The sequence below is a fragment of the Hemitrygon akajei genome, chromosome 7, assembly GCF_048418815.1.
Source record: "Hemitrygon akajei chromosome 7, sHemAka1.3, whole genome shotgun sequence".
Lineage (NCBI taxonomy): Eukaryota > Metazoa > Chordata > Chondrichthyes > Myliobatiformes > Dasyatidae > Hemitrygon > Hemitrygon akajei.
In genome coordinates this window covers 97882219-97909134 of record NC_133130.1, presented here as the reverse complement: position 1 = coordinate 97909134, position 26916 = coordinate 97882219, and the positions used below count along the sequence as shown (strand labels likewise).

At 38.5% G+C, this 26916-nt stretch overlaps 1 protein-coding gene across 8 annotated transcripts in view; it reads right to left on the bottom strand.

Annotated features, from left to right (window-relative positions):
* map4k3a (mitogen-activated protein kinase kinase kinase kinase 3a) overlaps nt 1-26916 on the bottom strand; it is a 275670-nt gene that overhangs the window by 56829 nt on the left and 191925 nt on the right. For 2 of the 8 annotated variants that reach the window (XM_073051530.1, XM_073051533.1), the window contains 8 exons: nt 21431-21509; nt 21116-21174; nt 20436-20498; nt 15553-15611; nt 12201-12239; nt 11894-11944; nt 10214-10256; nt 125-398 (listed from right to left, as the gene is read on the bottom strand). In XM_073051530.1, the coding sequence (XP_072907631.1) occupies nt 125-398; nt 10214-10256; nt 11894-11944; nt 12201-12239; nt 15553-15611; nt 20436-20498; nt 21116-21174; nt 21431-21509 (667 nt within the window). The remainder of the gene's footprint in view (nt 1-124; nt 399-10213; nt 10257-11893; nt 11945-12200; nt 12240-15552; nt 15612-20435; nt 20499-21115; nt 21175-21430; nt 21510-26916) is intronic. The other 6 variants (XM_073051534.1, XM_073051536.1, XM_073051531.1 and 3 more) reach the window with 5 other exon arrangements.

The following is a 26916-nucleotide window of genomic DNA, read 5'->3' as shown; positions in this document are numbered from 1 at the left end:
GACTGAAACTAGGCTCAAAGATACACATTTCAGCTGTATCTAGTTATGTTACATGAAGATGAAGAGCTGGCTTAATTCTCATTACTTTGCAGAGAGGTGGTAATTGGAAATGCCTTACTCTCACCAGCCCTATCATGTAAGTCTTCCAGCCACCTCTTGAATAGCTTAAAGGCTCCTGTATACTCCTCCGCATCACTCGAGCTCTCGTTATCCTTGTTGTCATTACCTAGGGCAGTGTTCCTGGTATAATTGCTGTTGGGAGGTAACCGGGGAGGGGGAGGTCTTGGGGGCACTTGAGTGCTCGGCCGTGCAGGGCTGTCAAGTGGACATCTTTTGATTGTTCCTTGATTCTCTTCTTCAGTGTAACTGCTTTCCTGTGGTACGTAGATGGACTTTGGCTGAAAAGAATGAAACAAAACCATTTGATTAAAGGAAGATCTTTACAATTGAAAACAACAGAAAATGTACAGGTGCACAACAATACACAGAGATATCAAAGTGTACAAGTGCATGCAGAAAATACAACTGACCTAACATTAAAAAATATCAATGTAACATTATCAATAAAAATAGGATAAGGCTGACATACAGAGTCCAGCTTCAAATGTGATAAGATTTTCATTCATTCAAGGTGCTAACAGACTATTTGCCTATGGATTTATACCTCTCATAACTGTCTGACAGAGATAAGCAGAAAGCAATGTAAGAATGTTTGACAAATTTAAAAAAAACAAGAACTTACAATTCACCTGTTTATCGCTACGTGGAAATAATTATTTTGGTGGGCTGAAATGTTTTTTATTTTAATTTTAGTACTGAAATACCACTGGGGGCAGCATCGCTCATTTAATGACTAAATTCAAATAAAGATAACAAAAGAAGTTGCAATTCCGACAATTAAGATATTTTTACATCTCAACACTCCACAGTGTAACATACTGTGCAGCATCAGTGAAAACTTGCGTAAAATAAAATGACATCATTGGACATTAATCAGCAAGTTAATTGGATGTTTTGTTTTTAAAAGTGTTCCCTGTCTCCCAGTCTGTGATTTTTTACAAACTATCTCTGCTTTCAATTATTTTGGAATTGGAACATCAACTTCAAGTTGAATTAGACCTTTGTACATGATCTAGGCAACTTCTCAAACTTCATTGTTCTAGGTCTTGCTTGGTCAGCATCATATCCAATCTCAGCTTTCCTTTTCACCCAACTCAAAAGCCAGTTAGCCAACAAATACAACTTTCTGCTTTTGGAACCCTGCTCTCTTTTTCTGTCCTAGTGCTAGAAAAACTGTTTTTGGTTACTTTTACGACCAGCATCCCTTTCCTAAAATCATTATGACTTATTGATGCTCTCAATTACTCCATAAATACACTGAAATCATTACATTATGAAAATTAAATTAAACTTATCTACCAAGTCCAATCAATTATTACAGTTGCATTATTAACAGTTAACTGTTGCAAGCTCTGCTTTCCACCAAGCATAATCAAATGTGACACATTACTTTGGGCTATTGAAACTTGGATTTTAAAAAATAAAACCACAGTGACACAAGAAAAGATTCCAACTTGGAGAAAGGCCAATTTTGATGATATCAGAAAGCATCTGACAAGTGTTTTATGGGACAGGTTGTTTTCTAGCTAAGGAGAGCTTGGCAAATGGGAGACCTTCAGGGGACAAAATTCATATGTCCCCTCTCAGAATAAAAGGCAAGGACAGGTTTAAGGAACCTTGATTTTCGAGGGATACTGAGGCCCTAGTTAAAAAGAGATGCATAGCAGGGATAGGCATCAAGGAACAAACAAGATACTTCAGGAGTATAAGAAATGGCAAGAGAACACAGGGAGAAGGCACCAGTGGAAGTGTGGGAGAGAACAGGGGCACAGCAAGCGTGGTGGAATCTGTTCTGAGTTGGGGGCTGACTCACCCATTGGTGCTGCCCTCTAGTGTTCGCACTGTGGAATGACAAGCTAGATTGCATTCATCCGCGGCTGACACAGCACAAGATGAGGAACAGCTGCATAATTGTTCTGGCAGGAACGTGGCTCCAGCACAACATCCCATACATCATCAGTCTTCAAGCCAAGTCACTCAGGGACTTGTGCTAATTTTTTTTTATGACTGTATGTGCTATGGCAATTGTATTTGCTGTGTGTGACTCCATGTACTATGTTTTGCACTTTGGCCCTGGAGGAACGACTCAATTAAAAGTATACATGCATATGATTGAAAGACCGTTGAACTTGAGGGAAATCAGGAGGGCTAAAAGAAGGCATGAGGTTGCTCTAGCAGACGAGGTGAAGGAGAAACCCAAGGGCTTCTACAGATATATTACAAGCAGAAGGGAAAAAATGGCCAAACTTGGCCCTCTTGAAGATCAGTGTGGTTATGCATGGAGCAGAAAGAGATGGGGAGATCTTAAATGGATATTTTGCATCTGTATTTACTCAGTAGATGGACAGAATATATAGAATAGAGGGAAAACAGCAGCCAGGTATGGACCATATATAGATCACAGAGAAGAGGGTATTTTCTGTTTTAACACAAATTAGGGTGGATAAATCTCCAGTGTCAGACAATGTGTCCCCTCAGACCTTGTGGGGGGTGCCAGAGGACTTAAGGATAGCTAATGTTCTTCCATGGTTTAAGAATGCCTAAGAATAAGCAGGGAAGTTATATAGGGAAGTTACTTGACAGATAGACCTCAGTATGTGCGGTTGGGAGACTGTAGGTCTGACACGGTGGTCAGCAGCACAGGGGCGCCGCAGGGAACCGTACTCTCTCCGGTCCTGTTCACCCTGTACACATCAGACTTCCAATATAACTCAGAGTCCTGCCATGTGCAGAAGTTCGCTGATGACACGGCCATAGTGGGGTGTGTCAGGAATGGACAGGAGGAGGAGTATAGGAAACTGATACAGGACTTTGTGATATGGTGCAACTCAAACTACCTGCGTCTCAATATCACCAAGACCAAGGAGATGGTGGTGGACTTTAGGAGATCTAGGCCTCATATGGAGCCAGTGATCATTAATGGAGAATGTGTGGAGCAGGTTAAGACCTACAAGTATCTGGGAGTACAGTTAGACGAGAAGCTTGACTGGACTGCCAACACAGATGCCTTGTGCAGGAAGGCACAGAGTCGAATGTACTTCCTAAGAAGGTTGGCGTCATTCAATGTCTGTAGTGAGATGCTGAAGATGTTCTATAGGTCAGTTGTGGAGAGCGCCCTCTTCTTTGTGGTGGCGTGTTGGGGAGGAAGCATTAAGAAGAGGGACGCCTCACGTCTTAATAAGCTGGTAAGGAAGGCGGGCTCTGTCGTGGGCAAAGTACTGGAGAGTTTAACATCGGTAGCTGAGCGAAGGGCGCTGAGTAGGCTACGGTCAATTATGGATAACTCTGAACATCCTCTACATAGCACCATCCAGAGACAGAGAAGCAGTTTCAGTGACAGGTTACTATCGATGCAATGCTCCTCAGACAGGATGAAGAGGTCAATACTCCCCAATGCCATTAGGCTTTACAATTCTACCGCCAGGACTTAAGAACTTTTTAAAAGCTATTATTAATGCTTTTTGAGATGGTGATTTAGATGCATATCATATTTTTTTACTGAGTTAAGTATTGTATGTAATTAGTTTTGCTACAACAAGTGTATGGGACATTGGAAAAAAAGTTGAATTTCCCCATGGGGATGAATAAAGTATCTATCTATCTATCTATCTAGGCTGACGAGCGTGACATCAGTAATGGGTAAGTTATTGGAAGGTATTTTCAGGGACCAGATACTTAAGTATTTGGATAGACAGGGACTGATTAGGGATAGTCAACATGGCTTTGTATGTAGTGGATCATGTCTAACCAATCTTAGAGAGCTTTTTACGAAGGTTGTCAGGAAAGTTGTTGAAGGAAAGTCAGGAGATTTTGTCTGCATGAACTTTAGCAAGGCCTTTGACAAGGATGGCATTCAGGATGAGATAATAAACTGGATTCAATATTAGCTTTGCAGGAGATTGGTAGTAGAAGGTTACTTCTTACAGCAAACAACATTATGAAGGACCCCATGCACCCCTCATACAAACTTTTCTCCCTCCAACTGTCTGGGAAAAGGCACCAAAGCATCCAGGCTCTCATGACCAGACTATGTAAATTTCTTCCCCCAAGCTATCAGACTCCTCAATACCCAGAGCCTGGACTGACACCAACCTACTGCCTTATTGTCCTGTTTATTATTTGTTGTAATGCCTGCACTGTTTTGCATACTTTATGCATCCTGGGTAGGTCTGTAGTCTAGTGTAGTTGTATTTTTTTCTCTCTGTGTTGTTTTTTACGTAGTTTAGTCCAGTTTTTGTACTGTGTCATGTTACACCATGGTCCTGAAAAACATTCTCATTTTTACTGTGTACTGTGCATAGCCGTTATGGTCGATATGACAATAAAAGTGACTTGACTTGACTGGAGGCCTGAAACTAGTGGTGTGCTACTTGTTGTCTGTCATCTAAATCAATGACCTAGATGATCATGTAGTAAACTGTATCAGATTTGTGTGTGACACCAAGACTGGGGGTGTTCTAGACAGCAAGGAAGGCTACCAAAGCTTGCAGGGGATCTGGACCAGGTGGAAAAATCGGCTAAAAATAGTGGATGGAACTTAATGCAGACATGTGTGAGGTGTTGCACTTTGGGAGGTCAAACCAGGGTAAGACTTACACAGTGAATGGTAGGCACTGAGGTGTGTAGTAGAGGAATACAGATTTCTAATTCCTTGAAAGTGGCATCACAGGTAGATGGCATCATAAAGAGAGTTTTTGGCACAATGGCCTTCATAAATCAAAGTAGTGAGTACAAGAATTGTCTAAGATGTCGGTGAGACCTAATTAGGAGTATTGTGTGCAGTTTTGATCACCTATCTACAGGGAAAATATCAATAAGATTGAAAGAGTGAATAGAAAAATTTTCATGGATATTTCTGGGGTCTTGAGGGCATCAGTTTACTGAAAGGTTTGGACTTTATTCCCTGGAGCATAGGAGAATGAGAGGAGATTTGATATAAAACCATAAGGGGTACAGATAAGATAAATGTAAGCAGGCTTTTTCACTGAGGTTGTATGTGATGAGAACTAGAGGTCATGAGTACAGGGTGAAATATTTAAGAGGAAGATGAGGGGGAATTTCTTCACTCAAAGGGTGGTGTAAATGTGGATTGAACTGCCAGAGGGAGTGATGAATGTGGATTTGATAACAACATTGAAGAGAAATTTAGTTAAGTATATGGATGGGAGGGGTAGGAAGGGATATCTATGATCCAGGTGTCGGTCAATGGGACTAGGGAGAATATTAGTTCAGCACAGACTAGGTGGGCAAAGACCTGTTTCTGTGCTGCAGTGCTCTGTCTCTAAAATAGGAGCAGTGCAGACCATCATTAAATGTCATCACAAATGATCACTGCCATGCCTCATCACTTATAGCCCTCAATCCCACAATCTTATAACAGTGCATCTCCCCCCTCTTCAACCATCTCTGATGATTTAACCTCTACAATCCTCTGAGGCAGAGAATTCCAGAGATTCACCACCTTCTTGAGGAGTTCCTACACAACTCAATTTAAATCAGTGATGCTATACATTGTAACGATGTCCCCTTGTTCAAGATTCTCCCTTTAGAAGAAACATCTCTATATCAATCCTATCATGCTCCCTTGTGATATTACAAGGGATATCACATGTTTTATGATATATATGATATATATCCTTGTGATATATATGTTTCAATAAGATCACCAATATCATCCTCCCTTCCCCAACCAAATAACATTGATTGAACATCTTTTGCCACTCTTTCCAGAAATTAGACTAGTGAATTTTTTTTCTGCCTCCAATCACAGCAATTTCTTTCTTAAATACAGAAACAAAATTTGCACACAAGACTCCAGGTGTGACGTCATTAGTACCCTGTACCATTTTTACTGTTACCCACCTCTAACTTCTGTGAAATAAAGGCTAATATGCTATTTGTCTTCTAATTTTTTGTGATCAGTGACAAGACCAAGATTCCTCTCCTTTCCTCGCATGCAATCTTTCTCTATTTACATAATACTCTGCACTCAGATTCCTCTTGCCAAAGTGCATGACCTTACATTCTCCTACATTAAACTTTAATTGCCAAATTTTTGTGCATTTATTGAACTATCTCTATCCGTTTGCAGAGTCCTAAAATCACCATCACAACATGCCTGTTTTCATGTTACTGGTAAACCTGGATATCTAACACTCTTTCCCATCCTCTAGGTCATTATGATGTTCGTGCCATCTGGTTGGAGGCTACCCAGATGGAATATGAGGCATTGTTCCTCCAACCTCATTGTGACTGTAGAGGAGGCCAGAGATCAACATGTTGGAATGGGAATGGGTGGCCACCAGGAAAACCTGCCTTTTGTGGCACTGGAAACACTGGATACAGTAGATGACCCCAACAGACTCGCAGCTGGAGTGTCACCTCACCTGCAAGGACTAATTGGGGAAAGGTGGCGAGGGAGGAGGTGTAGAGTCAGGTGTAGCACTTGTCCTGTTTGCAGGGATACGTACCAGGACTGCTAAGAACTAAAACTGAAAGTTCCCAGCCTGAAAAAGACCTGTTTGTTCCAGCTCACAACCATCACACTTCTTCCAATACCATTAGCTCTAGACTTGTGCACCATGGGGATATTGACCTTATGCATGAAGCACAAGTTAGCAGGCAGTTGCAGTAAGTGTTTGGGAGGGCAAGTGGCATACTGACAGCTTGGCAAATGAAACACATACATCTACTAGACTATTCTCCATTGACTTGGCTTGCTACATCCTTGAAAAACTTTTGCAAATTTCTTAGACATAATTTACTCATCATAAAACCCCACTGATGATTTGATTACATTGAGCTTCTTTAAATAACTTGCTATTTTTCATCAATTACAGACTCCCAGCATTTTGCCAATTTTCAGATGTCAAGCTAATGGGCCTTTCACAGCCTGTTTTTTGCCCCCCCCCCTCCCTTCTTGAACAAGGGAGTCACCTTTGTAGGTTTTGAATATGCTCCCACCTTCAATGAACTAAGCGAATTTTGAAAAAATTCACTCAATGGCTCCACAGGTGCAGATCACTGGCCCCGGGAATTTGTCTGCAATTAGACCTATTCGATTTCTCAATATTCCGTCTCTCGTGGCAGAGATTGTTACATGTTCGCCCAAACTATCTGAAACTGGTCAGTTTCTTCAGGTCAAATATCTTTAGGATATTTGCATTGGTGTCCACCATGTAAAATATCAATTTAACAGCCACATTTCTGTGTTTCCAGGTATTAAGGGGTTCCACACTGAGAACAGTACAGCCCTTCAGCCCACAATGTTGTGCCTATCTTTTAACCTATTCCAAGATCAGGCTAATGCTTCCCTCACATATAGCTCTCCATTTTTCTATCATCCACATGCCTATTTAAAGAGTCTCTTAAATGTCCCTGATGTCTCTGCCTCTACCACCTCCCCCAGTAGCACATTCCACATACCCATCACTCCCTGTGTAAAAAAATCTACCTCTGACTTCCCCCTACACTTTCCTCCAAGCACCTTAAAGTCATGCCCTTTTGTAGAAGCGACTTCAATCCTGGGAAAAAGTGTCTGGCCATCCATCTTTATATGCCTCTTATAATCTTGTATAATTACTCATCCATTGACTTAGCCCTCAGCCTATTTAACCAATCCACTTCAGACTCTACCTACATACTCCTGCAACTGCCCTTACTTAAACTGTGGACAATGTTTATGAACCCTGGGTTTTCCCTTCAAATTCTATCACAATTCCCAACATATTCTGCTCTCTACTCCCTAAGGGATCTAATAACTTCCATTAATGCCAGCTCATTACACATGACTAAATCTAAAGTAGTCCATTTCCAGGTGGCCCTGCACTGTACAGTGGCAGGGAACAATCCCTGACACAATCCACAAGTTCCTTTTCCATCATACCTTTGCCAGTTTAAATAGTTCAATCAGTAAGCAGCTTCAATTTGCACAGTTACTGCACCTCCCTTCTGACATGTTTTGATACGTTCCTACTTGTGCTTTGGCCCATTGAGAAGCAACACCCTGAGGATCTATAGGAAACCCATACCCTTGTCTTCTTTCCCTGCTGTTCATCGCTTCCACTCAAACAGGCTGTTGTCATTTTGTTGCTGTTGTTCTGTGAATATGGTGACCACTGGAAGTGTGGCGACACTTGTGGGCTGCCCTTGTACATCCTTAGGCTGTGTTGCATGTCACTGTACACATGATACTGAATTGGAATCTGAACATCACTATCCACTGTGCCAACTCCTCCCTCATTTGACATACTTCACCCCTTTTTGCCTATTGCTTTGAATTCTTGAATAACCTTCAATATTGGGTTCACAGTCCTGTTTGTCCTGTAACATCTGTTAATGCTATTTAATCAAAGTCATGTGCTGCTATTTCTGATTTTCAATTCATCTACCTTATTCCAAATCCTATGTGCACTCAGATTAAGGACTGAAGATTCTGACCATCTTTACTTCCTCAACACTGGGGATTTAGCCTGCCCAGCACAGAAGGCATCTTCAAAAAGCAATGCCTCAAAAAGATGGGATTAATCATTAAGGACCCCCATCATCCAAGAGATGTCCTCTTCTCATTGCCACCATCAGGGAGGGGTTCAGGAGTCTGATGACACATTTTAGGAAGTTTCTTCCCCCACCATCAAATTTCTGAATGAACAATGAAGCAACCCACAAGCACCAAACCACTATTTTTGCTCCCTTTTTTCGCACACTTATTTAATGTTTTTAATCTACATTTCCTATTGTAATTTATAGTATTTTTATGTTTTGCACTGTACTGCCTCTGCAAAACAATATATTTCATGACCTATGTCAGTGACACTAAACCTTCTGCATACCTGTTCTTATATTGTCTGCCTCTTCCTGTCATCCTTTACTTTTCTTTTTCCCATTCACTATCCTGTAGCAATGCTAAATCTCTTTTTGGGTTATTAAAACTTCTGATGGTAGAACTCTCCTTCTGCACTATTAGTTTAAAGCCCGTTTGATATCAGGATTTATTTCTTCTCGACGCAAAATAAGACCACTTCCAGGAATACCTAAACATATTTCCAAATGTGTATTCATCTCATTCAAGATCCTCACAGAGCAATTTCCGGGACTTTGCCGGCAAAAGTATGAAGTTGGTAACCTCTGCATACACATAGTGCAATCCAGGAGTCCTGACCTTAGTGCTAGTCCACAGTTTATCTCTTCCACTATACTCTTCATTCCTCAGCATTAATTTAGAAGGAAAATTGTTCTCAAATCCTAATCTTCGTCTCATATTTGGCATGGGATTTCAGAACGAATGTAGGGCCACAATGTAGAAAGGCAAGATGATGTTCCTCTATGTTACATAGAGTTTGGTTGGGGTTATTTTTCAATATCTTAAAGTTACTCCTAAATGTTTATGGTTGGTTTTCCAGAATATAAGTTTATAATTATTTTCAGGTGCTGATTTAATTTCTTTAGTCATTAAATAACAATTAGAAACATTCAACAAGTCTGACAGTTCGAGCAGCTTGCAAAACCTGGGGGGTGGGATTTAGCCAGCTACTAAGGGGAATTGTGTGAGAAAGGGTGGCTCTTTTCTTCATCATTAAATGCCCTGCTGTCACTCAATTCAGGGATGCTTCATGCCAAAATGTGGGGCCCACTCTACCACACCCAGTACATTCAGGCAACTACAAGCAGAAAGCAGAAAATAAATTCCTGCCCCTTTTAACAAGATTTGCTGAACTCCTATGTATATTTTTCAGCTTCACAGTTTCCTTGACATTCCTGAGTCATACGTCAACATCAGGCTAAATATAGTGTCAAGTTTGTTCACAACCAGAATGGCTCAGCCAACACATCTTTCAGCTTTTACAGGCTTTAGAAGATTAAACCTTTTTTGAGCATAGAATGAATATTAGAACTACCTTGCATCTAGGAAAATTATATTCAAAGAAAATCAAATAAGTTGTAAGTGCCACTACTAGAGTAGTGTCTGGCTTTCTTTTCTTACCATAATATTGATAAAGTGGCCACTAGTATGATTTTTAGTTATTCTAGGACTACCTCAAGTTCTACGTTTGGGTTATGACATACATAGCACACAGGAATGTCACTAACTTACCTTGGGAGGAAGAGGTGGTGGCACTCTGGGTTTCATCGTTGAACTAGAAATTCAAAATAAAACCAGTGTTTAAGCAAGTGAGATGAAGTATTGCATTCAACAGTTCATAGATTTTTGCATGCCAACTAGCTAAAATGATTAAAGGCTTTTGTGAAAATGAAGATCAACATAAAGTCAAGTCTGGTTCCACTAGATAGTGAATTCCACATTACAACAGATAATAGAACATTCTCACAGCATATTAAGGCCTCACATCCGTATGAGCTTTTGAACTGCACGTGCTCATCTCAAATGAAACACCTGCCCCTCCATCTCCTCTGCAGAATCTGGAAAATTTCTGAATCATTGTTCACTAACAATTACACTTCCTGCCATGCAAGACTAAATAGCTAAGGTTTTTTTTTAAAAAAAATAAGCTTTTGTGTAAAAACAACTGTCTTCAAAATCAGTTGTAAAAAAAATCACCATCATTCTCGGGTACCTTTCCCTCCCTTAACCAAATGCAAGGCAACAACAACATTTATTTTGTTGATAATTACTTCCAGAAAAAAACACTTTCATCGCTGCTTAGAAAAGAAACTATTTGTTTAATTTGTTCTTCAGTGAAGCTGAGTTTGTGTGGTATATATCTACAAATCTCTTTTGTCAAATAATTACTTTTAAGTAGCACTTATTATGAAGGGAGAATTAAACATTTCTATTCTTGCTACTCACAAGCCCTAGATATTCTGGCACACACCATGCAGCCCAGCTACAATGACATAAAGAAACTAGTTTCTTTCTCTGCTGTAAAACAAACAAAGATTGTCTATAAATTGTCAAATGCAGAAGAAGTCATAGGACAAAAGAGAAAGAGATTTAAATTGTACTGAAGACTCCGGACAATGGTGAGAAGGGAGGCTGGTGTCAACATTCCTGAATCTAAATTGTGAGAATTAAAGACCAGTTTTGGATTTAATCTAATTTAAAATGAATTTAGATTGCAATCTTCAATCCTGATTATTACTTCATTCAACTCTCCAATTATATCACAGGAAGGAAACAAATCAGCTAAATCTCAATGGAAACCAAAAGCCTTCAAAGCTGAAGGTTACATCTATATCAAGCTCATTAATTCTGCTGTCAGGTTTGTTCACATCATCGCAACCAGAGCAATCTATCTAACACAAAACCCATTTACGATGGAAATAATTATCCCATCAGTGACTAATATTATTTTCTTCATTCAAATATTTTATTGTCAGGTTATTACAGGAAAATGAACTAGGAGAATTCCCTGTTCCACTGATACTGGCATGCTTTATCATGTTATTCTCAATTTGTTTGATTTTCCTCTCACTACACAAGCATTCTGGAAGTTTTGAGAATGGAATTTACTTCAACATTCAATCTGTCAATTAATTCAGTTTTCAGAAGGCTAACAAATGATACACAACACGATAAAGCAAAACAGCAAACAAAATAATGGATGTATTTTGACAGGTAATACTGCAAAGCCACCACACCATCAAAAGAAAAATATAGCCAAGCAGGATGGAGATTAACTATACCAGAAGTTTAGCTAGTTTGAATGTTAATTTATTGAATGCCACACAGAACTCGAGATTATTCCAATTTAGCCTCTTATTTCCATTCAAAATAAAACCTAATTCAGCTAAACTAGAACAAGAAAAGACTTACTGTTCAGTTTCATCATCATCACCATCATCATCTAAATGTGCCACGTGTCCCCTAAGGAGAGGAACAAGGTACTTATGGCTCAGTAGATTTCAGTGGAATTATTTCAGCTTAAGTAGAAGAACTGTGGCATGCACTACCTTTAGGGATTGGAGACATCTTTTTTTAAATGTTTTTATTCATCTGAATGGCTGAGAAAGTTAGATTTCTACAAAATCAATTTGACAAGCATTCAAGCAAATCATTACTAAAAATCACAATTTTTTAACAGGAGGACTTTATTTTAAAAAGGCAATAAGAGAAAAATTACCGCTGATGCAGTTCCTCTTCCACCGACTTTAGAAGACTCCTTTAAATTTTAAAACAAAAAGGTTTTCTCTTAAACATCACGGAGTAGATAACAAAACATCTGCAGCTTTAAAATTAAAATGCACCATATAAATGCAAAAATTGTACAGAATGTCAACAATAGTGTAAAATATTTTGGCAATAATGCTTAAGGCTACTTTTTGTTTACTCATAGTATAGCCTTGTTCAGAACAATTCATCTTCCATTCAAAAATATAACAGTGATCACAGTAACTATTTTACCTAGTCAATCAAGCAGTACAATTTGTTGGTGCTGACCAGCTTTTGACACTCAATAAATCAGCTGCAGGACACTCTAATGGAGCAAGCTAAGCATATCCTATGGCTTATCGATCAATTTCCCTTGCAACAAATCACTGTATAAACAAAGTTGAAATTTTCAGCACTTCATACCCTTTCTAGTTATAACAGATAATAATTTTATAGATTATTTTGCACAGAATAGTGTTCTTGAACTCAAGCACCAATGCACTGGGAATAAAGGGCCATTTGTGACTTTGCAGAGAACCATAAAAACAGAAATTAATAGAAAAACTCCACAGATCAGGCAACTCTGTGGGGAGGGAAACAAAGTTAACATTTCAATCAAATGCTGACCTACTGAGTATTTCCAGCATTTTTGATATGTAGAATCTGCATTTGTTTTACCTTCACATCAACGGAACAATTTGATTAGAGAGTGGAGTAGGATGTGATGTCAAACTTAAAGCTCCAGATGTACTCAAGGACCACTGTGTCAGAATGTCTATTCACAGATACATAATCAGCAGCTAGCGCTTCCAGTTCACTGGCTATGGCATTTCCAATCGGAAACATAAGAACACACTGAATGCATCATCTGTTGTGAAAGCTGATGCCCCGATTAGGAACAGGCTTCCTTAAAATAGTTCAATTAGTGATCTATTAAGAATACCATCACATCCCCACAATCTGAGTAATGTCAAAAAGAACCCGATTTTGCTCAATAAATGTTGAAGATAGCAGATCAGACCCTTGATCTGCAAATAAAACCTGATTTAAAGGTATGCATCACCAGCACCAGCCTACCCACTATCAATGACACAGGAGCAAATTCTGAAATCGGAGGTGCAAAGGGACCTGGGAGTCCTTGTACAGTACTCCCTAAAGGAAGCCGAATGCATTATTAGCTTTCATTTCGAGGGGACTGGAATATAAAAGCAAGAATGTAGTAATGCTGAAGCTTTATAAGGCATTGGCCAGATGGCATTTGGAGCAGTGTGAGCAGTTTTGGGCCTCTTATCAAAGAAAGGTTGTGCTGGCATTGCAGAGGAGGTTTGCAAGAATGATCCCAGGAATGAAAAGGTCAGTATATGAGGAGTGTTTGATAGTTCTGGGCCTGTATTCTCTGGAGTCTAAAAGAATGAGGAGAATCTCACTGAAACTTATCGAATATCGAAAGGACGAGATAAAGTGGATGTGGAGATGATGTTTCCAGTAGTGTGGGAATCTAGGACCAGAAGGCACAGCCTCAGAATACAAGGACACCCCTTTAGAACAGAGATGAGGACTAATTTCTTTAGTCAGAGGGTGGTGAATCTGTGAAATTCATCACTACAGATAGCTGTGGAGGCCAATTCATTGGGTATATTTAAAGTAGATGTTGATACGTTCGTGATTAGTGATGGCTTCAAAGGTTACAGGGAGAAGGCAGGATAATGGGATTGAGAGGGATAATAAACCAACCATGATTGTATGGCAGAGAAGATTTGATGGGTCAACTGGCCTAATTTTGCTCCAATGTCTTATGGTCTAATGTGTACAGAAAAGTGCCAGAAAAAGGCCAGTAATATTGTGAGGGATCCCACCCACACTGCTTATGGACACTTATCCTACTCCCACCCATGCTCAGACCAGAAGGCTCAAAAACATTTACTTCCACAAAGCCGTCAGGCTGATCACCACCTCCACACATTAACCACTCCATCCACCTCCAAATCCACATAGCCATGCCCCTCAGCACCCTCACCCCCACCCGTGACTGCCACTTTACACTTACACTCCACACCTCGTACCCACACTGAGTCAGCCATTGTCCGACTGTGTTTTCACATGTCCTGCTGCTACCTGGAAGAGTTCCTCTTGCCAAGAGTCACTTGGTCACTTTATCTAATTTCCTGTCAGAGGCTCAGATACTCCTGCACCTAGAGTCACTTTATGTACATTGCGTCCAGAAGCCAACCTTATGTATATACACCCACATTCAAGTTATTTGTACATTGTGCTTTATAGGACTGTTTTTATATCTATTGTTTTATTATGCTTATTTTTGCTTCATCGCATCTTCCTTGCTCCTTCACAGTCATGTACTGCAGAATGAGAATAAACAATCTTACATCTTGAACTAAGCTCAGCAGCGAAGAAAGATCCTCCACCCTTCCTCACAAAACATTCTGAAATTTAACATTTCATGTACTCCCCCTTTCCTGTCCTGATGAAGGGTCTCTATCCAAAACATCAGATGTTTATTCCTCTCCATAGATGCTGCCTGACTTGCTGAGTTTCTCCAATATTTTATGTCTGTTGCTCCATTAATCTGTCAAATGTATGATCCACTTTATCAATCATCAGTGCTTTTTTTGGTAAAGCATTACAATTCACATCAGTTTTATTTGGTGGTGGAAATTTCATCTGAGTCACAAGCCCAAGGATCCCAAACTAAACTCAAGAATTTGGGCACAATATAAAACCTGTCTGTAGCATAGTGGGGACACTGCACATTTCAGATCAGTTGTGAAACCATACCCACCTCTCCTCTCCGATGAATATGGAAAATCCCACAGCAATATTTAAACAGTGAAGGATTTTGCCCAATGCCCTGACAAGTGCTCACTCAAGCAATGCTTTCAAAGCAGTTAAAATAATCAGTTGTTGCTGCATGTGAGGACCTGGCCTACATAATAAGAGATACTAACTCAAATAGAATCTGTTCACGCACTCTGGGTTGATACATAAATAAAAGCTCATCTCTCCTGCTAGTGATTTAGGAAAGCATACAGTACATATCCTCAAGTCTAAAACAGGGATTCTCAACCTGGGCCCTACAGACGCCTTGCTTAATGATATTGGTCCAAGGCATAAAAAGGTTTGGGAACCCCTGGTATAAAATACAGTTGTTATTGCCTATCTTTGCAATGCACAGAAAGGATAAAGGGGTATACTTCTACATTCTTCCAAGGCATTTAAAAATGTACAATATCTATTTTTTAAAATTATTTAGCCAGGCATAACACATACAGTAAAATACAAAGCAGAATCAACTGTATAAGGCTTACTTATTTCCACTAAAAAAATAACTGCTTTGGGGTCCTTGGCCATATTCCAGCTGTAGATCCTGCAGTTAAAAGAAAACAAAAATCAAGTAAATATGATTTATGTCCACTATAATGTAAAACACAGAACAGCCTTATGCACCTCTAACAAAGACAAAAATTAATGGAAGAGTGATTCTGTGTTAGACAGGATAGAGTTGCAAAAAGATTGAAGCAAAGAAACTGAACTCTAAACATTGAAGCTATTAGCACAATTCACTGGCAAGTATGTAAATTTGATTTGTTCACAATCTATGTACAATAGCTAATATTAGGCACATTGCTCTAGTGAACCTCAAGAAGAAATCAACCATGAAAGACAAGTTTAGCTATGAGTAGGGCAACTGATTGACACTGTCCATTAAAAAATGCCCAATTTCCATAGGTGAGAATAACTTTCCCCAGTAAGATCATTTGCTCAACAGCACTTCAACTTAAGCCAGCAGAATGCTTGAATGCTTTCTCTCTACCTCAGTCAGCTCATTCACAAAGTGAAGACAGTTGCTGCAGCTTACAGCGATGGTTGGCTAGATAATACACCTGCCAAGTTCAGAAGGTGTAGGTTCCACACAAACTCCAAAGTTTTCAATTAAGCCTGCCAATCCACGGCAGCACTGACACATGCATACTGTGTCAGATGAGGCTTGCAATATAGGTGGACTTTGAATATCCCATGGCACTATTTGAAGGGCAGCGGGGCAGAATCAGAATCAGTTCTCACAAGTAACCTGCTCATCATTTTGCCCTATCATCTAAATCAGGTTCTTTCGCAGGACCTAACTATGGACAAGATGTTTGCCTTGGTCAGACATTAGATCTTTTGTTCTCTCTTTTCAGCACCACCCGACTGACAATTGATTTTCTCATGCTGCGAATCACAGCAATCAGCTTGGGTCTTCATCTTTATCCCAGTGGGCTGACAAATCCATGAAGCTGGCACATTAACACATGCTGCTGAGTTAGTTACAGGAGAGAACAAAAACTGAGGGAAAATGTTAAAAAACAATTCCAATAACCCAACCCATCAGACACCTAGCCCATCATTTGCCCTAGCCATGAGCCAAATCACAGATTTTCACAGAATTCATACCTGAGCATTTGAAAAGTGAGCACATAGCAATACTTTATTTTAAGGGGACATCAACATGAAGACTATTCTTGGTATTGCATTGTGATCCATGGAAAATCAGAAGGAAACTGCTTGGAAGCTTTAGTCCCATCTGTCTCAATTCTGTATGTATCATTTCAAAAGGGTCAGTAGTACTTTAGTCCTTAGAATTGTAAAAGATTTTAAAATGCAAGTTCTCAGAAAGGAAGATTCAATGAAAACGGTGATGCCCAAACTATTAACCTTCTTTTTAAAAATTATGTTGCATTCTACATTTTTTTTGTCATTTTCATTCCAAAACGTCCACCATCATCCCAGTGCCCAAAAAAATCAGCTGTGAAGTGCCTGAATGACTACCGCCCTGTAGCGCTGACACCCATAGCCATCAAGTGTTTTGAGAGAATTGTGCTCTCAAGACATTAAAGCTATAATCCCACCTGATCTGGACAAGCACCAGTTTGCCTACCGGGAAAACCGCTCCAGAGGATGCAATCACAACAGCCCTCCATATTGCTCTGACTCACTTAGAGGAACCGAACACTTATGTGAGGATGTTAGTTGTGGACTTCAGTTCTGCATTTAACACAGTCATCCCCATAAACTGGTCAGCAAACTTAACACTCTTGTCCTTGGTTCCTCCCTGTGCTCATGGGTCATGGACTTTCTCACAGACCGACCACTGTAAGTCAGAATTGGTAAGCACACCTCCACCACCCTCATCTTCAAAACAGGCACCCCGCAGGGCTGTGTGCTGTGCCCTTCATACATGTCTGCACCCCCATCTACACCTCTGACTCAATAATTAAATTTGCGGACAATACCACAGTAGCTGGCCTGATCTCAGACGAGGATGAAACAACCCACAGGCTTGAGGTGGATCATCTGACAGAATGCTGTAAGGACAACGACCTGGTCCTTAACACTTCTAAAACAAGAGATGATCATTGACTTCAGGAGATCAAAGGACAGAGTACACACCCCCTTCCATATACATGGAAAGGTAGTGGAAAGTGTGGAAAACCTAAAGTTCCTTGGAGTTATGTTGTCAAAACAGCTGACATGGACCACCAACACCTTGCTGCTTGTAAAAAAGGCACAACAAAGACTCTTCCTCAGAAAGCTGAAACAGGCCAAACTCCCACAAAAGCTGTTGCTTAACTTCTACAGAAGTACAACTGAAACCATTCTGACCAACAGCGCCACAGTGTGGTATGCCAGCTGCACAGCCACTGGTGAAGGCGGCCCAGCGAATTGTCAGGATGGAGCTCCCAGGACTGGACACCATCTATTCCAGCAGACTCAGGAGGAAAGCAATCAGCATAACCAGAGACATGACACCCCGACCACTCCCTGTTTGACCCACTGCTGTCCAGCAAAAGGTTCAGGACACTAAAAGCCAGAACAAATAGACTGAGGAACAGCTTCTACCCCAGAGCTGTGGCCTCCATCACACCACTCCCACAGAACAGTGACTGAAACTGTGAGCACACACAAGGACTCAAATACTCGCACTAACAGCACTTTGTGCATTACTGTGATATTCTGGTGCTGCTGCAACTTATTTTTTGCTACTATCTATTTAATACTGTTTTTCTATTACTGTCTTGTTTTTATCTACCGCTTTACTTAATTGCCTGAGAGTAAGCCAAATAGAGTTTCATTGTGTCTATGTATAACAACAATAAAGATCATTCTAATTCTAAAATTTCTATCCCTTTACCTCCATGTTCCCTATTCCACAGCTACAATTGCTACCCCACCCTTACACAGTACGAGTGTGGATTAATGGAGAACAGCTTCTTTATGTCTCACTTTAATGAACTCGGTCAGCAAAGACCGCAAGCCACTCAAGAGTGCAAGGTGACACGTTCAAACTCAGTACAACCCTTCAAAATATCACAAATTAAGAGCATCAAACCATCAACCTGCGTAGGGAAGGTTCAGCAAAAATTGGGATTCATTTCAGCATCGAAGTTGATGAGCTCAGAGAAAAGATTCTTCCCTGAACCTGCCATCAGTCTTTAGATTAACAGTGATTAAAAATAATTAAACATTTCATAGCTATAAACCCATTGATGTTTGCTGTCTTCCCCTTTAAATAAAGCATTACTGAATCATGACATTACATCACAGAAAGAGTAAGAACAATGAGACCTGCATCTTCTCTTGAATATGTTGGTAGGACAATATATCATTTCAATACCACTTAGCTCAGAAATACTTACATTTTGTTTTGCCTTATACCATGCTTATTTAGTATTTAGGTGGTTAACAGAGAAGATTAAATGTTTAAATTTTTTTTACATTATTTTCCTTTGAAAAACAAATGAATTATCACAATTGAAGCTTCAGTCATTTATTTTCCAAAACAATGTTAAAGACATTTTGCCCAAATTATTTATTAATCTAATATCAAGGGAAGAGGTTTGTTTTAAAACCCCAGGTACTTCCATTCTCTTAGACCAGAATGACAATTTCACATCAGATGTACATTCCTGAGGGATGCCTGAAATATATGGGTTTCAACATGAATACAAGTATTGGTATTGCGTTGCGACTGAAGGAAAATCAGAAGGAAACTGCTTTTGCTAGCTTTAGTCCCAAGAAAAGCTGGGTTCAATCCTGAGCTTCGTGGGGTTGGTATGTGCTCGTTGTAACTACGTTGGCTTCCTCCAGCTGTTCCTTGCCCATAAGCCAATATATGCTGGCTGGTAGATTAGTTGGCTGCTGTAAATGGTTACTGTGTGCCAATGGATGACAGAAGGAACAGGCTGGAGTTAATGGCATTAGAGAGAGGATACACTGAGGAAAATAAGCAGAGGAATTTAATTGATGATACTGCTCTGCAAGTTGATATAATCTCAATAGGCCATATATTTCCTACAACATGGAAGGAGGATATATGAAACTTAATGAGCAAGTTGAGTCTAAACTGCTCACTCTTCATTAATTATTAGTGTTTTTCCCTATTCCCACTCCAATGTTCAACAAGTCCAACAGGTCCAGTACTGTCTGGCACTATATTCTCACTAAACTAAAGATCACCAAACAACTGATTTTAAAGCATTCAATTGTTGGCAAAGTCACTCTTCAAATCAGTACAAGCACTCCAATTAACTTAAAAGTACAGAACTTGCATTATGTTAATTTGTGATTACAGAGATCATTCCAGAGAGTGCATTAGATACCAAAAGGTGAAGACTCCAATTTCTATACCTCACTACTTTTTTTATTTGTGTTTTTTTTTCGCATTACTTATTTTAACAGGCAGGCAAAGGATTGGTTTCACGAAGATAAAGACACTAGACAAATGACAAATCTTCCTTTGAATATAAATAGAAAGTATTTTTAAAGACATTAAAATTAACAAGGATTTTTTTTCAGCAGACATAATTTATGCACCATTTTAAAATATAATTGTATAGGTTATTCCTATCGAGTAATACATCAATACTACACAATAAAGAAGAGATTCATGTCAGGGACTATAGTAAAATTAAATAAATCATAAATAAGCATGGTAATGCAAGTATATGGATACTCCCAAATGCAAATTCTAAACATCAATGTATTAAAGTTCAAACAGCTTTACATTAAAAATTAATTACAGGATAGCTGTTGAGTAGGTTTTATGTTCCCTAGCATGACCTATGAAAGAATCACAAAAGATGAGGTTTAAGAGAGAATGATTGACAGGAAGCAGACACCTGAAAATGACAGACAGGAATGTGAAAAATACCAGATTAGATCTTGCTGTGTAGTAGATCTCTTCTGAAATGTCGAAAAAATCATCACAGTTGGGCTGTTCAGCAGACAAAGATCAAAAAAATCTGTTACTTATATTAAGCCCAAGAAACAACCAAAAGGAAATCATTTGCTATTAAATTTCCCTTAAACTTAACCATCTAACCTCAGGAACACTTACATTAAGCAGAAAGGTACACGGATAGGAAAGGTTTAGAGGGATATGAGCCAAACACTGGAAGATGCGATTAGATTAGATGGGAATTTTAGTTGGCAAGGACCAGCTGGGTCAAAAGCCTTCTTTCTTTGCTATATGACTCTATTAGAACTAATCTCTGCATTATGTTTGGGATATATATTTAGTTATAGCTTAGTATACAAGATATTTTGAACATGACTATAAGGATCCATGTCAGAAGGTTATGCATAATGCAACTCTTCAATGGACTGAATCTTAAAAATAAACCTGCGTAAAAAATACTATGTCTTATTTCTATCACTGTTTTAATCACAACTTGCTATGAATCCTGTAACTTCAGAAAAGGTGGAGCTGTTTTCATCAGTTAAGATTCAGAATTAAAAACCTCTTAATCACATCACATCTGTGAATACAGGTATGTATACGTAATTAATTTAATTGCTTAAACAGTGTCCAAACCCAAGTACCTTACTTACAAGTTCATGATGAGGCTCGGTCTCCTTTCGCATTGGTGGATCAAATTTTATTTGTCCAACTGCAAAGAAGTTGACAGTCAGACCATCATACATTGCAAAAACACAAGAGTGCAGTCAGTGCAAATACCAAAGAATTAAACTGCAGCCAAAGCACAAGGGAATGGGGAAGAGGAGGCTAGTAGCACAAATGAAATTGGAGACGGGGTGTAGGTAGAGACAAAAAGTACTTAAAAAATTGAACTTTTAAAATTTCCAAAAAAATTGTAGCAATTCATCTTTTCTCCTGAAACGTCCATTAGGAGATTTAGAACTTACAGTTAATCTCTGACCGTGTCTTCTCTTCCCTCACGTTTCTGCTAGTAGACTGAATTCGATGAGGAACCGAAATTGGAGGCTGAAGAGAAAAAGAACACAAAGTTAGGGCTCTTTTTATAGATATTACTAAATTTTCCACTATAAATTGTTTCCACTGATAAAATAGCTACCTTTTTACTCCATGTTACATATAGTACCTATACAAAACAGGATTACCAGGCCTAACCTAGAATCTGTTTTACTGTAAGTTACATGCAGTTAGTTATTTCAGAAAAGAGGCATGCGTGGAATATAGATTCCCAACATTGGATCATATTCATAATGCACATTTAATATCAACCACATATTCTTTGTATATTTACTAAAGAATTGATAAAAGTTTACTCTACTATCTCTTTAATCACTCTACTTTTGATTTAAGTCATTTATCTGGGGGCACTTCTTAAATGAAAAAAGTCTGGAAAAACTAGTATGTTTCCATATCAATATTTCCTTTACAGTTAAACTGAGCAGCTTTAATCAGAAATGTACTTGTATTCATTAATTAAAATAGAAAAGGGCACATTGTCAGACCTCAACATTTCACTTGATTACGCCACAGCAAGTGTTTGAAATATAAATCTATGCTCTAACATGCTGTATTAGAATTGTTGACCAATTAATAACTAATTAAACACTGAAGTTTAACTTTCAGCATAATTTAACAACATTGCATTGTCTCTTGACTAAATTCATATCAAACGTAACAATGTGAAAAATAACCAATAGATTCTGAGAACATCTCTAATTGAAATAAAATTTAATTTAATAAATGCATAGGGTACACATGAAGTGTTGTTGTCCAATTGGTTAAGAAAGAGAAAGTTCAAGGGTTGCTATCTACTTTGTGCTGTTTAGTTAGTGACATCAATAATGGGCGATGTTTAGGAGAAGAGAAAATGGTTAGCATTTCCTGGAAAACCACATACAAGTGTGGAGTAATAGGATTGAATTGAACATAGCCACTTAAACTACTGATAATCATGATGTTTACAGCAAACAATGGTAACTTTAATGAGATATTGGAGGATGACTGATGTCATTTAATCACAAATTAGTCATAAGTAATCAAGTTTTCATAAAGAAAGAAAAAAAGACTGGAACAGAAAACAGCACTGATAGCTTTTTGGCCCTATTCCCACTCTATCCCAGAATCCCGTGATGCTGTGTCGAGAAAGCTATCTAGCTCCTTAAGAATATTCAGTGCTTTGGCCTTCACAGGTAGAGTATTCCACACGCTCATCACTCTCCAAATGAACGTGTTTCCCACTGGTTCTCCTAAATGCGTTACCCAATTTCCCCGAGTATGTGAGCTCTCATTCTGGACCTCAAGCCAGCTTTCCTGCAGCTGTTATGTCTGAATTTTTTGAACATTTTAATGAGATCCTGTTGCCTAAACTCCAGTGAATACACATTTGGTGGATCTGATCATTCCTCGCAAAATATCACGAGGTAGTATGCACAAAATTGGCCGGAAGCAAAGGAGTCAAAAGACCAGCATAAACAATAAGAACGATCAAAAGTGCTGCCTTCCCTTCCATTACATATCAACTATCAAAAAGCTATTTTTAATGAAAGGAAGAAATTGGCCCATTTTAATATTTTAGTACACCCAGTGTTCTAAGTAGATCTGCAATTGAATTGAAGTGAATTTGGGACTACACCATACACATCACAAACAATCTGCAATTGATTTCAATTCATAATGACTCAGTACATAATCACGCAATCACTTTAATGTTAATTACATCAACAACCTCTTTCAGGTTTGAAGCATCTGCAGTTTTCAAATTTTCAGCATTTTTAATCAACCCTGTTTGAACAGCTATTCATCAAAAGAACAGAAATCAAACAAATAAAAGCAATTAAGAACTCTCTCAAAATACAGGCAGCAAATGTTCATGTTTCTTTACAAATAGGTCACACTGGTATAAAAAAGAACAGTTCAATCTGGTACTTTACGCTGACTTAACGTACCACAAATTTTCATCAAGTTAGAACTAGATATGACTGCACAAATAGATTTAGATCAATCCCATGTTTCTATAATGGAGGAAGGAATGTTAAATATGCAAGCAGTATAATGATACAAGAATATTAACATAATTGTATACAATTCATGCACCACAGCAATGTACTTTAAACTGTGTTTTCGCGAACAGTGGATGCCACATTTTCTCAAGGAAATTGTTATGCAATACAAAAAAAATGTTAAGGTTCAATATAAAATGCAGGAAGAAGTAGAATCAAATTCAATACAAGCTAATATTTGGCATGAACTCTCAAAGCAAAAATAAATAGATTAAGTTTCACTTCATTGCCCAAGTGTTTGAGTTTGCCAACTGATGTGCATTCATCACAATTAACTGCAGGAAAATCGATATGACACATTCACTTTGTTTATTTTGTTAAGCATACAATTGATTCAAGCTCACATCTCCATTATTCTTTAGCGGGAGCCCATTCAAGAAACGGCTGCATTCAATATATAGTGCAACAATTTATTTTTTTTAAATAAAATCTTATGGACCATATATTTTAGTAGATAAATGCCTGGGAACTCATCTCCTGTAACCTATATAAAAAAATTACATGCTTGCAAGAGCATTAAGCACAGTAAATATCTTCCTGATTTATTCCACTAGCGATACTAGTGAATATCTGAGATAAAGGTTGATTGCAGGGGTTGGTATTGGTTACGCTACCTTCACATTAAACCTTAAATGATCTGGATGTGGCCAAGCCTACAGACAATACAAAGATAGGTGGAAGTGCAGGTAGTGTTGAGGAGGAAGGGAGTCTTCAGAAGGACTTTGGCAGATTAGGAGGATGGGCAAAGGAAGAAGTGGCAGATGGAATTCAGTGTAGGGAATTCTTTGTTCATGCAATTTGGTAGAAGGAATAAAGATGTCTGGACTACATACTAAACGGAGAACAAACCCAGAAATTGAAAGTGCAAAGGAACTTGGGAGTTATAGTGCAGGATTCCCTAAAGGTTATCTTGCAGGTTGCGTCAGTAGTAAGTTAAGCGAATGCAATGTTAGCATTCATTTCAAAAGGACCAAAATATAAAAAAGCAAAGATGCAGTTCTGGTCAGGTCACATTTGGAGCATGTGAGCAGTTCTGGACCCCATATCTAAGAAAGGATGCACTGGCATTGGAGAGGATCCAGAGGAGGTTAACAAGAATGATCTCAGGAAAGAAATGGTTAACATATGAGGAGCATTTGATGGACCTGGGCCTGTATTTGCTGGAGTTTAGAAAAATGAGGGAGGGATCTCATTGAAACCTACTCAATATTAAAAAGCCTAGATAAAGTGGACATGAAGAGAATGCTTCCAATAGCAGGACAGTCTACGACCAGAGGGAACAGCTTCAGAATACAAGAACGTCCTTTTAGAATACAGATGTGGAGAAATTCTTTAGCCAGATGGTGGTAAATCTGTAGAATTCATTGCTACAGACCGCTGTGGAGGCCAAGTCATTGGGTATATTTAAAGTGAAGGTTGATAAGTTCTTGATTAGTAAGGGTGTCAAAGGTTACAGGGAGAAGGCAGAAGAATGAGGTTGAGATAGCAAATAAATCAGCCATGATCTAATGGCAGAATGTACTTGATGGACTGAATGGCCTAATTCTGCTCCTTTGTCTTAAGGTCTTAGAGAGAACAATATACTGACACAACTACATTGCACATCTGCTGCTATTAACTGGGGATAAATATCCAAGCAATAATGAACTGCTTTCCAATCACCTCTAAATTAATGTGCCAGAACTAATAAGCTACAAATTTTACTTCAAGCATTTGTTATAATTCTATATTTTTATTGTGATTCTAAATTATTAAAAATTCATACAGTTTTCATCATGGCAATTTTACAGCAAGACAGTCATTCCAATTCAATCACAAGCAAAGTTACATTGACAAAACAGAACAACGGCATTACTTGGACATTTGCCTGTAGTTGTGTGTATGCAGATACACTTGCATGTATGGAGCCTAGTGATACAAATGGACATTTCAAGAGCTCCAGCTGATTAGTTTAATATCCAAACCTTGAGCTGATTAGTTTTATATCCAAATGTCCATTACTCACAACTACTTGCTTAGATATTTCAATTACATCATTAATGCTATCAAATGATACAGCAAATAAGAGTGTTATTTGTCCAAGAAATTACAATAGGACAAGAGAAAACTAATACTCCTGGGCTGATCCTATCTGGGAATATCAACTTCCAACTGCTCAAGATCATAAATGCAGGAACTTTTCAGACTCCTAAGTTCACAGCAATGTATTTGCAACAGGTTGAGATGGATGGAAAATAAAGTTTTGCACATACATTTAAGAGAAATCTGGCTAGCTACAAAGACAGGAGGGGTATGTAGGGCTATCATCCAGTTGCAGGTCAATGGGATTAGATGGACTAAGGGCCTGTTTCTGTGCTGTAGTGTTCTATGACTCAATTACTCTATTTTGGGTCTGATTAAACAATTTGGCTTTGTAGGTATTAAATTATTTTAGCTTTTTTGAAGAAACTTACAATTAACTCAAATACCAATATCACAAGTAGCCATATTTCACACACAATAATTGATTTAATAAAGTTAAGGACAATTGATACAGCTCATTTCTACTGAACTGGCCAATAGAGAAATAATTTGCCAACAAGTGCTCTTCATTTTTAATAACAAAAGAATACTCCAATACTTCTTCCAAAAAGTTCTACAACCTTCACAAAAAAAGTAACAAAAAGACAGAGTACAAGGACCACAGCATTGTCCTAAAGCCCAAACTTTACCATGCACCATATTCCTTTTCAGAAATGTGAAAAGTTACGATATCAGAAATCTTTAACAAGGTGGTATCATAGATAGAAAAAATATTTTGTTCTATTGCTTAAAATAAACATCAGTCTTGAGATGGAAAGAAAATATGCCAGAATTTTACTCCATTAGCCAAATCCATATAAACTCATATCTGACTCAAATAATTTGATCGAAGTATAAACATTCCAATGCATCACACAGAAATCTTTCAACATTGTAAAAGCCTGGTAGTGTTTTTACACTATTAACTATATGCAACATATTTCAAATGTATTTAGTAGAATATAGTGGTTACAAACTTTAATACAAACTTATACTTGAGGCCTGGTTAAACCTTGATATAAGGATTAGAATTAGTTTAAGTTTGTAATAAGGTTTGGAATGCTTGCATTTTTTCTAAACAAAGTATTAAATTTGCAGTAGCATTATCAGTGCAAGCGCTTGTAGATCTGAGTTTTGCTGCAAACAAGCTAGTTAAAAGCATGATTATAATTTTGTAACTGTTGCATGGTCTGGGAGGACTATTAAATAAGTTGATTATAAGACCAATCATTTTTAAACAGCTGTATATCTGCAGCAACAGGATGGCAGCAGTAAGTTTCAAGTAAGCAAATACA